General features: G+C 39.0%; 1 protein-coding gene across 1 annotated transcript in view; it reads left to right on the top strand.

Annotated features, from left to right (window-relative positions):
• The first annotated feature begins 6,589 nt into the window (after positions 1–6,589).
• LOC149780950 (exosome complex component RRP42-like) overlaps positions 6,590–15,794 on the top strand; it is a 55,488-nt gene continuing 46,283 nt past the window's right edge. The window contains exons 1-2 of the mRNA XM_089938050.1: positions 6,590–6,734; positions 8,509–8,610. Coding sequence (XP_089794176.1) covers positions 6,678–6,734; positions 8,509–8,610 — 159 coding nt within the window. The 5' untranslated portion in view covers positions 6,590–6,677. The remainder of the gene's footprint in view (positions 6,735–8,508; positions 8,611–15,794) is intronic.

Genomic DNA, 15,794 nt, shown 5'->3' with positions numbered 1-15,794 from the left:
TTCTCTCTTCCTCTGCGTTTTGAACTCCCTGCCTGACAGCTAGACGCCAGATGGAACGGTTGTTTGCACAGCTCTCCCAGTCGCTGACACTGATGTTTGCCGTCTTCATATCCTTCTTGCAAACATCTTTGTAGCGCAGATGTGGTCGTCCAGTTGGTCGTGCACCTTCTGCTAACTCCTCATATAACAGGTCCTTGGGAATGCCCCCTGGGTCCATTCTCTTGACATGGTCAAGCCAGCGAAGGCGCCTCTCGCTGAGAATGGAGAACATGCTGTTCATGTTGGCGCGTTCTAGAACCTCTGTGTTGGGTACTTTGTCTTGCCACTGGATGTGCAGAATGCGCCGCAGACATCTCAGGTGGAAGCTGTTGAGTTTCCTCTCGTGTCTTGCATAGGTGGTCCATGTTTCGCTGATGTAGAGAAGTGAGCTGAGCACGCAGGCTTGGTAGACACGCAGTTTGGTCTTCTCGGAGAGGTTGGGGTTGTTCCAGACTCTCTGGTTAAGTCTGGACATCACTGCTGCTGCCTTGGCAATCCTGCCGTTCACCTCAGAATCAATGGAGAGTGAGCTGGAGATGTTTGACCCGATGTATGTGAAGTTCTCAACATCGATGGTGACAGAGGGAGGGGAGTCTGCGTCCTGCGCCATGAAGTTCGTTTTCTTCAAACTGATGGTCAGTCCAAATTACTTACAAGCATGGGAGAGGCGGAATACGAGCTGCTTAAGTCCATCTTCCGTGTGTGATGTCAAGGCTGCATCGTCGGCGAAGAGCAATTCACGGATGACTTACCTCTGTGACTTTAGTCTTAGCACGGAGACGGGCGATGTTGAACAGCTTGCCGTCAGCCCTGGTATGGATGTACACTCCCTCGCTGCAGTCCTTGAATGCGTACTGGAGAAGCATGGAGAAGAAAATGGCAAAGAGCGTCGACGCAAGGACACAGCCTTGTTTGACTCCGCTGATGACTGGGAATGCTTCAGATGTTGCGCCATTGAAGCACACTGTGCTGTGCATGTTTTCGTGGAACGACATGATGACAGCAAGCAGACGTGGGGGGCAGCCAATCTTCTGCAGGAGTCTGAAGAGTCAACTCCAACTAACGAGGTCAAATGCCTTCGTCAGGTCTATGAAGGCAATGTAGAAGGGCATCTGCTGATCGCGACACTTCTCCTGCAGCTGACGTAGTGAGAAGATCATGTCTACAGTTGACCTGCCGGCTCGAAATCCACACTGGGACTCTGGGTAGACGCGGAAGGTTAGGATCTGCAAGCGCGCCAAGGCAACACGGGCGAAAGCCTTTCCGACGATGCTGAGGAGGGAGATGCGCCGGTAGTTGTTGCAGTCGCTACGGTCTCCTTTGTTTTTGTACAAAATGACGATGTTGGCGTAACGTATGTCCTGTGGGATGTATCCCTGTTCCCAGCAAAGGCAGAGGAGTATGTGTAGGGTCTGGAGCAGTGCTGGTTTTCCGCTCTTGAGGACTTCAGGCGGAATGCCGTCGCTTCCAGAATCCTTCTCACAGGCAAGGCGATCGATGGTTTTCCGAGCTCTTCCAGGGTGGGCTGTGTGTCTAGCTCGTCCATAACAGGCAGGTCTGAAATGGCGTCCAGGGCAGTTCCAGTGACATTGTTTTAGGTTGCATATAGCTCGAGATAGTGCTCAACCCATCGCTGCAGTTGTTTCCCCTGGTCTGTGATGACTTCGCCCGTCTTGGACTTGAGGGGGACGGTCTTGTAGCTGGGTGGGGGGCCTGTCGCCTTTTTGATACCTTCGTACATTCCTCTTGCATTCCCGGTGTCGGCAGCTGTCTGTATACTGTTGCAAAGGTTCAGCCAGTAGGTGTTGACACAGCGGCGGGCGGTCTTCTGGGCGTTGTTCCTTGCAATCCTGAGGGCTTGTAGTGTTCTGGGGCTAGGTGCAGCCTTGTATGCCAGGAGGGCTTTCCTCTTTGCCTCAGTCATGGGCTCCATCTCCTCCCAGTTTACCTCATACCAGTCGACATTCTTTCGCTCCCTCTTCCCGTAAGCTGTGATGGCTGAATTGTACACAGAGTCACGGATATGGGACCACTTGGAGTCAATGGTGTCATCAGGTGTAACTTTGGTGAGGGCTTCTTTCAGTTTGCTGATGAACTGCTGTGTTTTCTCTGGGTTGCTTGCACAGCAGGTGATGATGCATGGGTGACCCTTCTTCTTGGCGTGGTGCAGCTTCTTGGGTAATATTCGCACCTTGCTGACCACGAGGGAATGGTCCGTGTCGCAATCGGCACTGTGGTAGCTCCAGGTGAGGAGGACACTGGCCAGTTCTGCACGCGCCTGGTGATGACGAGGTCTAGCTGGTGCCAGTGGCGTGAACGTGGGTGTCTCCACGACACCTGGTGGATCTCCTTGCTTTTGAAGAAAGTGTTGGTCACACATAGGCTGTGGAAGCAGCACATCTCCAGCAGTCGCTAACCATTCTCGTTGATCTTGCCCCTTCTGTAAAAGCCGAGACAGGTGGACCAGGCCTCATGGTCAGCTCCCACTGTAGCATTGAAGTCTCCTAGTAAGTAAAGGCTTTCATTGTTGGGGATACTGGATATTGCCTGATCAAGAGCCTCATAAAACTTGTCTTTCTCCTCGTGGGTGGAGCAGAGGGTTGGGGCGTACACGCTGAAGATGTTGACCGGGCCTAAGGATGTTGACAGCCGGAGGGCAAGGATTCTCTCAATACCTGATGATGGAGGTTCAATGAAGGCGATTAGCGTGTTCTTTACGGGAAAGCCTACACCATGCTGCCTAGGTTCATCAGAGGGCTTCCCCTGCCAAAAGAACGTGTAATTGGCTTCCCTGATGGTGCCGCTGTCAGCCAGTCGGGTCTCCTGGAGGCAGGCAATGTCGATGTTCAGTCGGGAGAGTTCTCTGTCAATGAGGGCAGTCTTTCGTGCATCGTCGATCTGCTGTAGGTCAGCAGTCAATCCAGGACACATGGTCCTGATGTTCCAGGTTGCAAAACGAAGAGTTGGAGTCTTCTTATTTCTTTTTTTAGTCTTTCCTGGTGCGGATTTTTGTGGACCACTTGTCGAGATGTTTCTCTAAGCTCCACGCACCCAGTGAAGCAGACAGGCCATGGCGGGCAGCACCGTACTGACTGGGGGCTGCCCAGCTTGAGGCGGGCGGTAGCTGTCCAGTGAGACCTGGTGATCTCCCCCACCGTCAGAAGTAACCCCTGGCGCCAAGCTCTTCGCCAATCGAGCTTTGACTTAGAACCGGTAGACTGCTACTTCTCGTGTTGTGCCGACGCCGTACGACGACGCTGGAGTGTCCTCTCCAGTGGAGCTATGAAGCCTGGGCAGGGTGGTATGGAGAATCAGCTGTTGTCCATGCAGCAGATCCACCCTCTCCACGCAGCTGGTGGGCCCAAGGGAACGACGAATGCCGATACAGCTTGGCACCAACGGCGTCGCAGTAGTTGCCGGAATGACGTTGAATTCAATGCCAGACCGCCTTAGGGACTCCATCTCCGGATTTTCTGTCGGGGTTTACTCCCTTAGCCTTTCCCATGAGTGGGTATAGCCACAAGGCAGCAGAGGTTTGGAATCGGAGTTTTCCTTTTCTTAGATGAGCTACCATCCTAGGTTTACGAGTCCCATCTATCCAAAGCAACTGGTTTTAAGGCGCCAGTGGCCCGCCTTCACCCCTTCTCCTGTTAGTGGAAAACGTGGTCTGCCGGACTTCAAATCTAAGCAACTCAAGAAGGCCAGGAGCTGGATTTTAGTTGACAGAGGCAATCAGAGATGCAAGCCGTATGGGGCATTTTTGGAGGATTGGGGCGCTTGTCTCCCACTCCCACTCCGGGCAATGTCAACTTTACACCACAGTGGTGTGACTGCAGTGGCAGTATTTACGGTAGGAAACTGGTAAATTACACAAAGGAATAAATAAGATGGGACTCGGCAGATACCGTTTATGTCGCCATGGTGGCAAATGTGGTGCAGTTATATTGGCGAAATGTGCCTGGAAAGCGTACATTGACTGGCCTAAGGTGGCGGAGTTAAAATAGTTCCCTGATGAAGAGAAACCATACACATGTGCGGTTGATAGATATTCGGCATTTTGTTTTATCTGTGGTCTTGCATTAATTAGAGTAAAAGAGGTATAGAATGGATACGTCGGGCTTTCTAATTTACAATTGAAGTTGTATGGAAGTCTTTGGAAAGTTGGGGTAAACTTATGACTTCTAGCGGGAATCGCGCCAGGGTTTTGACGCCGCTCGGTCAAGTAAAGACCCCTGGCTTGTAATATATAATCTCACTCTTATGCACTCAAATCTGAAAATTTCAAATGAATCTGAATATGTGCATATTTTACAACAGTTTCCACTATCAGTAACAGACATGGGTCATCGGATAGTAGTTTATTCCCAACAGTTAGTGTTTTTTTTTAACCTTATGTCAATCGGCCGTGCGTGAAAACTAATCCCAAAACCATTAATAAAATAGCAGATAAACTGCTCTATTCAAACTCTAGGAAACTTTATTGCGAATTAAAACGAGCCGACTCTTTAAATGGACCACGGAACTTCCAAGTAAGGAACAAACTGTATCGAGAAAATTGTTAAAGAAAATAGCAAAACCGAAACAATTACTTAGAAATTATTGCCGATAAACTGTGATAATTGGTATGTGTGGGAAACAGCCGTGTGTAAAGTGATAGTACACGGGTTAGTTAATGCAAACATTTCAGTCGTCTTTGAGGGGAATCCTGAGAAATTACTTCTTCGTGACTACCCTCTCTTGATTAAATATTATGACAGCCACGTAAAACAGAAATTGCATCGAAATGTAGCTGAACAGAGAAGAAGAAAAATAAAATCTAAACCAGAACTTATGGACAAACAATAATGCCCAAACAACATAATACAAACAAGATTGACTGGAAGCCACAGCATACCCCTGAGCTGGTTCAGGTATTTATTATTTCAAGCAGTATACCTCCAGCTTGTAGAATTCAAATGTGCACTGCATTGTCAAAGTAATTACCGTCTGCACCCAAATGATACCGCATATTGCGTCAACTGCATAATATGGCGTTGCAACATGAGAAACGCAAAGAAATGTTCCGGAAATTTATCTTAAGAAATCGAGAAATAAAGCAAGACGTAACAGAAATAGTTTCAACAATAGGAAAATTATCTGTTTCAAATTGTGGTAAGAACATTGCTCAAAGTCAAACAAACGGAAAATATCGAAATGAAAAAGCAAAACAATTCGAATGAATTGACAGGTGAGTGACTTTGACTGTTATATTGAACATATCATTATCCTGTAATCTATTATGTTTGATTTTTTAAATTATTTTTTGAAATGCTGAACTCTAAAATTTGAGGGGGCTTCTGCCATATGCATTTATATGTATAAAAAAAACGTTTTAGTATTTATTTTCTCCTCAATCGAGTGTCAGTCAGTATTCTGTTTTGCTCAAGGATACACTTTGACATGTAACTATTCTGCGAGTATGTGTTTTTTTGTGCAAAGTTTTTAATCTTATGTAAGAACTAGTTATGGCAACCCTGTCTTGTTAAAAATATTTTTTCTCTCTGGTTTTTACATCAAATAAAAATAGCATGCATCTTCCAGTCAGATGATATGAACTGGCAGATTGAGATGGTAGATACAATGATATAGTTCCTTTGAAATATTTCTGCAGTATTATATAGCTAGGCAAGAACGCAAAACTGAAAATAAAAATCATTTGAAATAAACATAGATTTCAAAATCAAAGATGTTTCCAAATGGACTTTGATATGCTGCAATTTGCGAAAGCCTATCAAATGACAACTTATTATCAATATCACTGTCTCAAACGCTTTATGCAGAATTAATTTGTCCACATTATTTAAATTTATTTACTAAATTTCACTGAGAGGGGCAATGTAAATTGGTGAAAACTCTTACAATTTACATTACATCTGTTCAAAAACAGGAAATAATACTGTTTAAACAACTCCTTCCTAGACATGCCTGCCAGCAAGGGATGTGATTGCAATGGAAATGGTAGATAATTAAATTAATATGTAAGAATAAGAAATAAATCCAATAAACATTTTTTTCTTCACATAAATGATTTCGATAACAATCAATAGAACAATCGAAATTTTGGGGAATAAAATTAAAAACAGTTATAAAAAAGAAATGCATATGTTAGTACCCCAACTTCGGGGCCGTTGAGGCTACGACATCGTACCTAGTTACTAAACTGTACTAAAATACACTCAAATATTGTCAAATAAAGTTGCTTATTTCAATTGTAATGGCTATTTAAATGATCATGAAAAAAGAAATGCACATATCGTGACAACACTTTATTGCTGCAAATCCAATTCGGTGTAAAATTAACAGTCTCATTTAAATATGTTTTCACGTAATATATGATTGCACATTTTGCTTACTTATAACATATGTTCACAGATAAATTAGCATTATAACGCATTTTAAAGTTGGTTTGCGATAGGTTTGTGGTGGTTTGCGGTAAATACTTGGACTCGACTTTCATCTGGCTCACAGTCACTCCTGTTTAGAAGACTAAGCACTAATAATGCTGACGTAAAGCACTTTCCGGTTATATTTACTATAAAGTCGCATGTGCATTTCGACCAAACCTTCACCAATTTACATTGCTCCCACCAAAAGCAACCATGGTTGACGTTTTATTAAGTGATGCAGAAAAGACATTCATTATCCATGGAATTCAGGTTCCCATCAAATTCATTAGGAAGGGTTCATAATCGTGTATTACCTCAACAAGCTGTGTCCTTATTACCGCAACAAGACGTACATTGTCCCGGGTGGGCGAGTGGTCTACGTACTCACCCAATGCATTGGTTATGATGGTAGCAATGAGTTTTTAAAACAAAAACCCAAGTTGACAATAGCAGTAAATAAGTATACACAAGACAAGTACGAAGTACAGTAAAACCCCTCTGTAACACGCTTTCTTTAAACGCAAATTTGGATATAACATGATTGACATGTCGACGACTTCCAAAATTGTATAATTTCATAAATTTCTTAAAGAACTTAAAAGCTTTAGTGTGAAATAAAATAATACTGATTTAATGATTGGCATGATGCATTGTATTTTGAAGAATAAATTATTGATTATTTTTTAAAGAGATTAGCCCCTTAAAAAACTGATAATTGTTAATCAAATTATTACTGAACAATAAAGCCATATAGTCTTTGAGTTTGTCTTCAGTGCATAATATATATATTTGTTGCTCAATCCAGGGTAAACAATAGCCAACAGATGTTTGCTGTCATTTGGAATAGCTAGCACAAAAGTGATGGTCAAAAAATCTAAAAAAAGCGTACATGATTTATAACTTTATAAATAATCAGAAATTTACTGTCCAATTGGTCTCACCAGTGCTGGTTTATTCAGCCATCATACATGCATGTTGAAACAAGTTTTTTCCCTAATTTGGTGGGTGGCAGTTTTGATCATTGCAATATATATATATATATATATATATATATATATATATATATATATATATATATATATATATCCTTCCCCATATTAATCCTTTTTATTTTCTTGCCAGAAATGCAGATAACAGCATCAAATCACACATACAAAGTCATAATCATACACAAAAGTTTAAATGCATATAGGGTTTATTTTATTTATTTTGTCCTTTCTCTTTTAGAGAAAGACTTATCTATTTTTGTAAACACCTGTTGAAGATTTCATCTCAATTACATTACAAGTCCAGTACCCTTGACCTAAAAAAAATTCAATTAAAACAACAGAGCACTTTTTTTTATAACAATACCTTGGTAAATTTTCATGTTTTTCTTGCCTGCAGAGCATAGGTGATTCACATTAATCCAATTTCCAATGGTGATGGCACCAATGTCATGATGTTTAATTTAGCTCAATTTCTCGGAAGCTGCTGTATGTACAGACATAAGACTTGAAGGCCAAAGTAGGTCATAGATGACCTAAATTTCACATATAAGTATTGATAAAAGTCATTTCATGAATTGCCCAGTTAAATAAATACTGGAAAATAGACATTTATATCTTTATTTAACATTTTTAGTTTAGGGTTCATGGCAAGATCATGTATTCTGATTGCATTGTAATGAAGGCACTTTAACAAAATTATGCAGTAGGAAACATAACTTATGGCAAGTATGAGACAATATAGCACAAGAACTAAAGACTACAATATTTAAAAGTACATTATGACTAAGTACTGAAATTTTGACATGGCAAAACTAAAGGCAGAAATTTCACCACAAATAAATGGTTATAGAGTGAGCAGGCTGTATACAACATTGCATCATTTGGTATTTTGTAGGTTTCATTTGCAGTTCAAATAAATGAAAGTATTCCTGTTTGTTAACAGAAATCATTGCAGTGTTTCCAAAACCAAATAGATTTATTTATTTGGAAAATAAAAGGAAAAAGACTTTTAACCATTACATTATTTTTCTTTGATCCTGGTGGTTTTTTCACAGGACAACCTTCGAGACGATGGAAGAGGATGTGAAGATTATAGACATATGGAGATAGAGACAGATGTGGTGTCCAGTACTAGTGGTTCTGCAAAAGTCAGGCTGGTATGCTATATAAAAGCAATCTGTCATATGTATTTTGTTCAAATTCTCAAGATACATGTCCTTCGGGACAGGGAGTTTGGCAGTTTTAGTAATGCTTTAGGTTGTTTTTTTAAGACAGTGCATATATCAGTGCCTTGATTTAGCATTTATTTATACTGCATTCTTCTGTACCATAATTGCTTGTTTTTGCTTCATCTACTGATCTTTATTTGATATGTTACATCGTTAAAGTTTGTCTTTTCCATTGTGTAGTTCATGTCAAAGCTAGTCTTGCATTTTTTCAATACTGATATGATATTGTGAATATTTTCTGTTTGAAGTGAGTTTTGATAAATAGGGAATAAATATGTATATTTTAACTTCTCATTTTAATTGTAGCTTATGCAAGTATAGGATTTGATAGCTTTCAGGTCATAACAGGATCACAGATATTGTTTGAATAGGCCCAAACAAGCTGAGCTTGCTGAATCTCAGCTTATCAAAATATTGTTTTGATGCATCGATGATGATTTCAGACTGAATATATGATAATTGTTAATAATATAACTTGTTAGATTTTTTTGACAGGTGTGTTTGGAAATAAAAAAGACACTTGCCTCTAATGATTAGCCACCTTTATTATTATTAATGCACAGTTTTATTATCTGTTATTTATGCAGTACATACAGCAGACCAATGCATGCATACTGTTGGCATATAGTTAAGTTGATAAAAATAAATTTTCTAAAATTATCCTTAAAATGTTTGCATCTGAGATTGTTTTGATGCATGCTGCTTATTTCAAAGTGTCAAGGTTATAATTGTTTTTGGTAAGTATATAAAGGAAGGTATTCTTGAACAGTTCATTTGGGAATGCAAATAAATCATTGCAGAAAGTCTTGCTATTCATTATTGTTGATGGCACTGAAGAGATTAGTCTGTTGGGGTATGTAATGTTGTTGTTCTAGAGTTTAACGCCATTTTTTAGCACATGATAGGCTATGCATGGCGGCCAGTATAACTGGTGGAGGAAGAACCTTGGAAAACCCAGGGAAGAACCACCGACCCACGAGAAGCTGCTGGCAGGCTTTCCCACATATCCACGCTAGCCGAGCCTTGGACTCGAACCCACGCAGACAGAGGTGAGATGGCAGTGATCCGGAAAGGTAAGCGCTTTAGACCACTTGGCCACTTGGGGGCCCCTAGGGTATGTAATAATAATAATAATAATAATAATGAGGACTTGGTACAGCATTTAATCTGTATAAGGTCTGCACACTTTACAATATCATTTAACACATACAGATGTGTATAGACAAGATTATGAAAACAAACACCATGAAATAACAAACAAAAGCATGTTGAAAATAAGTAAGGGTAAGGAAACAGTCTTAAGTGTGTTCTTTCACTCAAAATAGGTACCTTTTTAGAGCACTCTTGAATGAGATCACATTGTCTAGCAACCCCAGTCATTTTTCTGATATTGAAAGAACTGAAAGCACGTGATTTCTTGATATAGATCTGTTTAACAGCATTCCAAAAGTTTAATTCTTTAAAATATCTCTATTAAAAAAAAAGTTATGCAACTTTTAAGTTCAAAAGATTTACAAATTTTTAGAATTTGTATCTTACATAAATATATTCAGATTATGTGGCAGTCGTGAAATCGAAGTAAAATGTTCTTTCCATAAAAAATGTTATAACTTTCTTTTTTGTTGAGATATTATTCTGAAATTTGATATTCTGATTGCATTTATCCTGCTGAATTCATTGCTCGCATTAAATCTGTTGTCCGACTTCAGTATTTTCATTTATAAATGAAAAGCATATAAACACTTCACAACTTTTATGAATTTAACTTAATAAACATGTATCACATTAGCAGTAGTTCATATGTATGTAAAACAACTTCAAAAACAAAACAAATGCAATGTTTATTCATAATTGTCATTGAAACAATGTTGCAAGACCTAATTTCGTGAGTAGGATTCAGGTTGGTTTGATCTTCTAAATCCTGTGATGTTATATTTAGCTCCTTGCAGAATGTACCAGGAAATGCTGCCATCTTTCAATTAAAACTAACATTTCAATATCATGTACCTGCAAAATAATTTATCACTTTCAGACTTTGTATTTTTTTGTTTTGTATTTTGAAAACATTATTGATCCTATCAAATGTTATCAATGCATTGGGAATTTAAGAACCCATTTTAAGTGTGCATATAGTTACTTTGCTACTAGGGCTGTCAATGGGTACTCGGGTACCCGGGTACCCGACCGTATTGAAAAACCCGGGTATTGAAACGTAAACGCGGGTACCCATAAAAAAAAATCGCCACACTCGCCAACCACTTCAAACAGGTGTAACAGCTATGGCTTTAATTAGAAACCAGATCCCTGCTTAATATAAATAAACAATACATCAGTGAGTCTGTTTGGATTAATAAAATTCATTGGCATTGTGCAACAGGACAAACCATTATCCCCGAGGCATTATATACCAAGGTTAAAACATAGCATTGTTCTACAGGTAATAAACGTCTTTGTAGACGATAACTATTGATTGTGGGTGCTAAATGATCGGTACATTGCGTGCTCTTTTAATGAAATCCAGATGGATACCTTTGATTTCCGAACACACATGTCGAAGAAATCCCACAATTTATATTATGAACAATTATCACCTAGACACCTTGAAATCTTCGTACACACACACACACACAAAGACGGTTTTATACCTACCATCTGTGTACAAAGGTCATTCTAAATAAATTTATTAATTAATAGCGTGCGGTCAGATCATTCGCAGCTACATCGGTGCGGACGCATCAGACCGAGTAGTGCATTACACGGTTAGCCTCTATCGCCATATAAAATATTAAAGAAATGGGGATAACAATTAGTTGGTCTATGGTTGTACATGTCATTCATGTGCTAATGGGTACCCGGGTACCCGTTAAATTTCGCAACGGGTACCCGGGTTGGTTTTTCGTGATTTTTGACAGCCCTATTTGCTACACTTGTCAAAGTAAAAATAAAATTGTCATACCAAAACTTTGCATTTGTCTGATAGTGGTGCGATTTTTTTTAATCATTATTTCATCAGACAGTGTCCCATTACAAAATTTAAACAAATGTAATAACATAATGAATATTAGGTTGAACATGTTTTAAAACTGATGACTGTTTGTCAGTTCAGATATTTACAGCATCGACAACTCGAGCCTATTTGTAGTGGATGAAAATCTACACTTGTTCATTTTGCAAATGTATACTGTCTAGACAGCACAGTGTAGCATAGGGAACATGTATATCATTCTTGAGTGAATAGGCTGCTTGTGGAGGTAGTCAAAACAGTGTAGCATAGGGAACATGTATATCATTCTTGAGTGAATAGGCTGCTAGTGGAGGTAGTCAGCACAGTGTAGCATAGGGAACATGTATATCATTCTTGAGTGAATAGGCTGCAAGTGGAGGTAGTCAGCACAGTGTAGCATAGGGAACATGTATATCATTCTTGAGTGAATAGGCTGCCATTTAAGGGTACTTAAGGATAATCTAAGCAGATTTGTTCAGAACTTCATGAAGTTTCTTTAGTCAACATCGAGATAAACCATATAGAAAAGAATTCCATTTTCCAATCTAGAAAGTACTAAGGAGCACACAAGTGTTTTAGTGGCATTGATATAAAGGAAGTAATTGTGTATGAATATGAAGCTGATGGATTTCAGCTCCATATATGCAGCTTTGCATATGTTCATGACATGTTGGTGTAATGACAGAGTACTCTTAAGAGTGGCATCCAAGTTTTTTACTGACTGTGTGAATTAAATTTTGTTATTGCAGAGACTCTTTGTTTGAAGTAAAGGGTAGGAATGAGAAAGTCATTATATGTTTATCAGAATGGCTTGAGTTTTATATCATTCTGCAGTTTGTCGAATGTCATCCATGAATTTACATCAGAAATGCACCTCTCTTCATCTTGGTTGATAGCATGAACTTCAGTTGGATGACTGGATTTGTATATTTGGGTCGTTGATGTACAATTGGCTAGACACCAGATGACTGTTTATGACACTTAAGAGGGGCGGAGTGAAGAAAATGGGTCAAAAAAAGCACAGAACCCTGTGAAACACCAAAACATGGATTAACTGGGCTGGATTGTGTTTCCTTTATGAACACAATTTGTACCCTTTCACCTACGTATGACTTTAACCACAGTAAGGTTGTATCGCAGATGCCAAATGCGTGCTGGAGACAGGGAAGTAATATATCATGGTTTATTGTGTTAAATGCTGCAGATAAGTCAGTTAGGCTTAGTAAGGACTGTAATCTTTCCACTATCCAAGAGAAGGTCATTACCTACTTTTAGAAGGACCATTTTGATAATGTGGCAAGGGCAATATGCAGACTGTAAAGGACTTTAAATTCAGATGACATTCAATATGTAACAGAACAACTTTTTCTAAGATATTTGTCATAAAAGGGAGGTTTTAAATAGTGGTAGTTTTTTAAATCATTGGGTCAAGCATTGGTTTCTTTAAATGATGGTAATACCTTGGATGACAGAGAAATAATAACATCGGTTAGTGAAGGCAATTTTGAATCGAAGCACTCGAGCAGTAGATCAAGTTGACATGACTTTGTGGTGTTCTTCATCAAGCAAGTATGTACAAAATCCTTATAGACCGGTTCAAAAGATTTTGAAGGTTGACCTTTGAAATTGTGTTGTCAACTTGATCTCTAATGGTTTGCACTTTGTCACAGAAGAATTTGCAAGCACGAGTTTCTACAAAGAAAAATACATATGATGAAAAGTATTATGAGATATTAAAACAATTAAAATTAACGTAACAGTTGTTTTTGGTTACATTTAATTTTTCAATTAAAGGACTTTTACGTCAAGATATATATCTCTCTCTTTCTCTTAAAATTCAAGTCATCATGATCTGCAAATAGATATTTGTTTGTCTTTGCTCTTCAGACTATATAATATAACTTAACCCTTCCTATCTTCATTTTCTGTTTTCTATCTACATGTACTATTTGCATATATCTTTTTTGATAACTTTAATTATTGGCATGACGTGTATGGTTTTAAGATGTAAACATAGATAGAAAATGAAAGTTTATGAATACAGCAAGTTGTAGACCATTATATTTTTAATGCACACTGACATTGATTTAAAGGCTGAAATATTTTGACTCTGGCTTCAGTGGCTTCAGTGGTCTCGGAAACGCTTAATTACGCATATTTGGACAACAATCTTTGATCTGGGGCGCTGAAAATCACTGAGGCGGGAGTCCTCTGTATGCATGTAACAGGTGTGTGGCAAAATTCAAAAACTTGACAGTCCTGCTTCAGCCACCTGCTTTCTGGGAAAATGTATTGATCAGTTAGCTGTGCTGATATTTACAATGACAGAATTCAGTGACCGAAAGATCCCTTGATGTATATACATGTTACCATTATAAGAGTACATCAAAAAGAACATGATGCAATAGCTGGGTTGCAAGTTCAAAGGCTTTGACTGGCAGCCGGGTGGGAAAATGTACTGATATTTACAGTGATTGAATTCAGAGGCAGAAAGACCCAGAGATGTACATGTGGCCATTTATAAAAGTACATCAAATAAACAACTTTAGCTTTCATTATTGTGTTCATTTCCAAAGGTAGCAGAACAAGCAGTGCACTTGACCTCAAAGTCAAGACATGTTGAGACCTAGACAAAATGTCATTCGTAAATTTGGATAAGTATTTTGGGGCTAAACAGCAAACTGATGAAGATTATAACGAGATTCAGAAGAGTGCTAAAGCTGCTAGAATTGATAGTTCAGATGGGACAGTAGCTAAGTGTAAGAAAGTGTGTGATGCCTAGCTTAGTGTTTGGAATAAGTCCTTACTTGGATTGACAAAATTCAGTCTCACTCTGAGGACGAACAAGAGCTATGTCTGTGTTATAAAGAATGTAGAAATTAAACTCACTGGCAACCAATAGTTCTTTTAATTTTCATAGTTTTTGGGGGAGGGCCAGGGGTCACACTACCAGGCGAAGTGGGTGACTAAGTCGCCTAAAAATGTAAACTTTGCCTTCTTCTGTTAGAAAAGCGAAAACGACTTCGCCCTGTGATTATTTAAGAGGTACATTGGCTGACCATATTTTTTTTAAAATGCCCCACACCTTAGCAGGGTTAGTTCTAGTGTTTTAGCAAAATGAATTCATCAAGACATCAGTAGCTGGGCCTAGTTTTGATATCAGTTACGTTGACAAACAAACTCTTGCCCATTCACAAGCATATGTTTTGATAGCTGATTGACCATTAACCCTTTTCCGTGTAAGGTAGCAACTATCAATTTCCTGCATGATATCCTTTGATGATAAAACATACAAACATGTGTTTTAAGATCAGAATCGGTGATGTGGATATATATTGACTGCCTCTTGTACCCTATTTCGTCATAAAATTAGTTTGAAACTGTAAGTGAACCAGTAGGCCTAATGGGAAATAATGGCAGATTTCGCTAAGTCTGGGATGTACCAGTTTATTAGATTGTCTGTTTTCGTAAATCATCGGGCAAATATGTTGAGAAAAATATACAAATCATTGAAAGCAAAACCTAGGTATTATTTTTTTAAAGATTTAACTTTAAATTGCAAATTATGTAGGTCAGAAATTTATGGAACAATGCTATGTTGTGGAATTCGCGAGATGCACTTTAAGGTCTAAGCTGTTTTCTGACTTGACATGTATTTGCTTAAATACCGGGAAAAAACAGCCAATCAGATACTATTTAACCGTTGCCTAACATGACTACAAGTACGTAGACAAATAAATAAGCCATAAATTTGCAATCCTGTCAATGGACTGTTGTAATGAAGCTATATTAAAGTGAGTGATTACATTACGAAAACCTCTCCATATAAAAACAGATGCATTCACGTCTGTGTTGATTCTGTAGGAAAGAAGGGACTGCAACTTTTGATGGTGGGACTTCTATTTTTACCAAAATGGGAGTCCTGGACTCCTAGTTTTAAAATCCTAGTGAGACCTCTGGGCTTTTAGCAGTTCAGGCTTGTGATTGTGATAACACAAAAAAGTATGAATAGATTTTTATATAGCCTCCCATCCAGTAAAGATAGCCTGCCCTCTAATAAATTTAGCCTGCTCTCCAATAAGTTGGACTCATTGGATATTGGAGGTTA

This window comes from Sinohyriopsis cumingii, chromosome 16, assembly GCF_028554795.1.
Source record: "Sinohyriopsis cumingii isolate HCF-2022 chromosome 16, ASM2855479v2, whole genome shotgun sequence".
Classification (NCBI taxonomy): domain Eukaryota; kingdom Metazoa; phylum Mollusca; class Bivalvia; order Unionida; family Unionidae; genus Sinohyriopsis; species Sinohyriopsis cumingii.
This window is presented reverse-complemented; position numbering and strand designations above follow the sequence as displayed.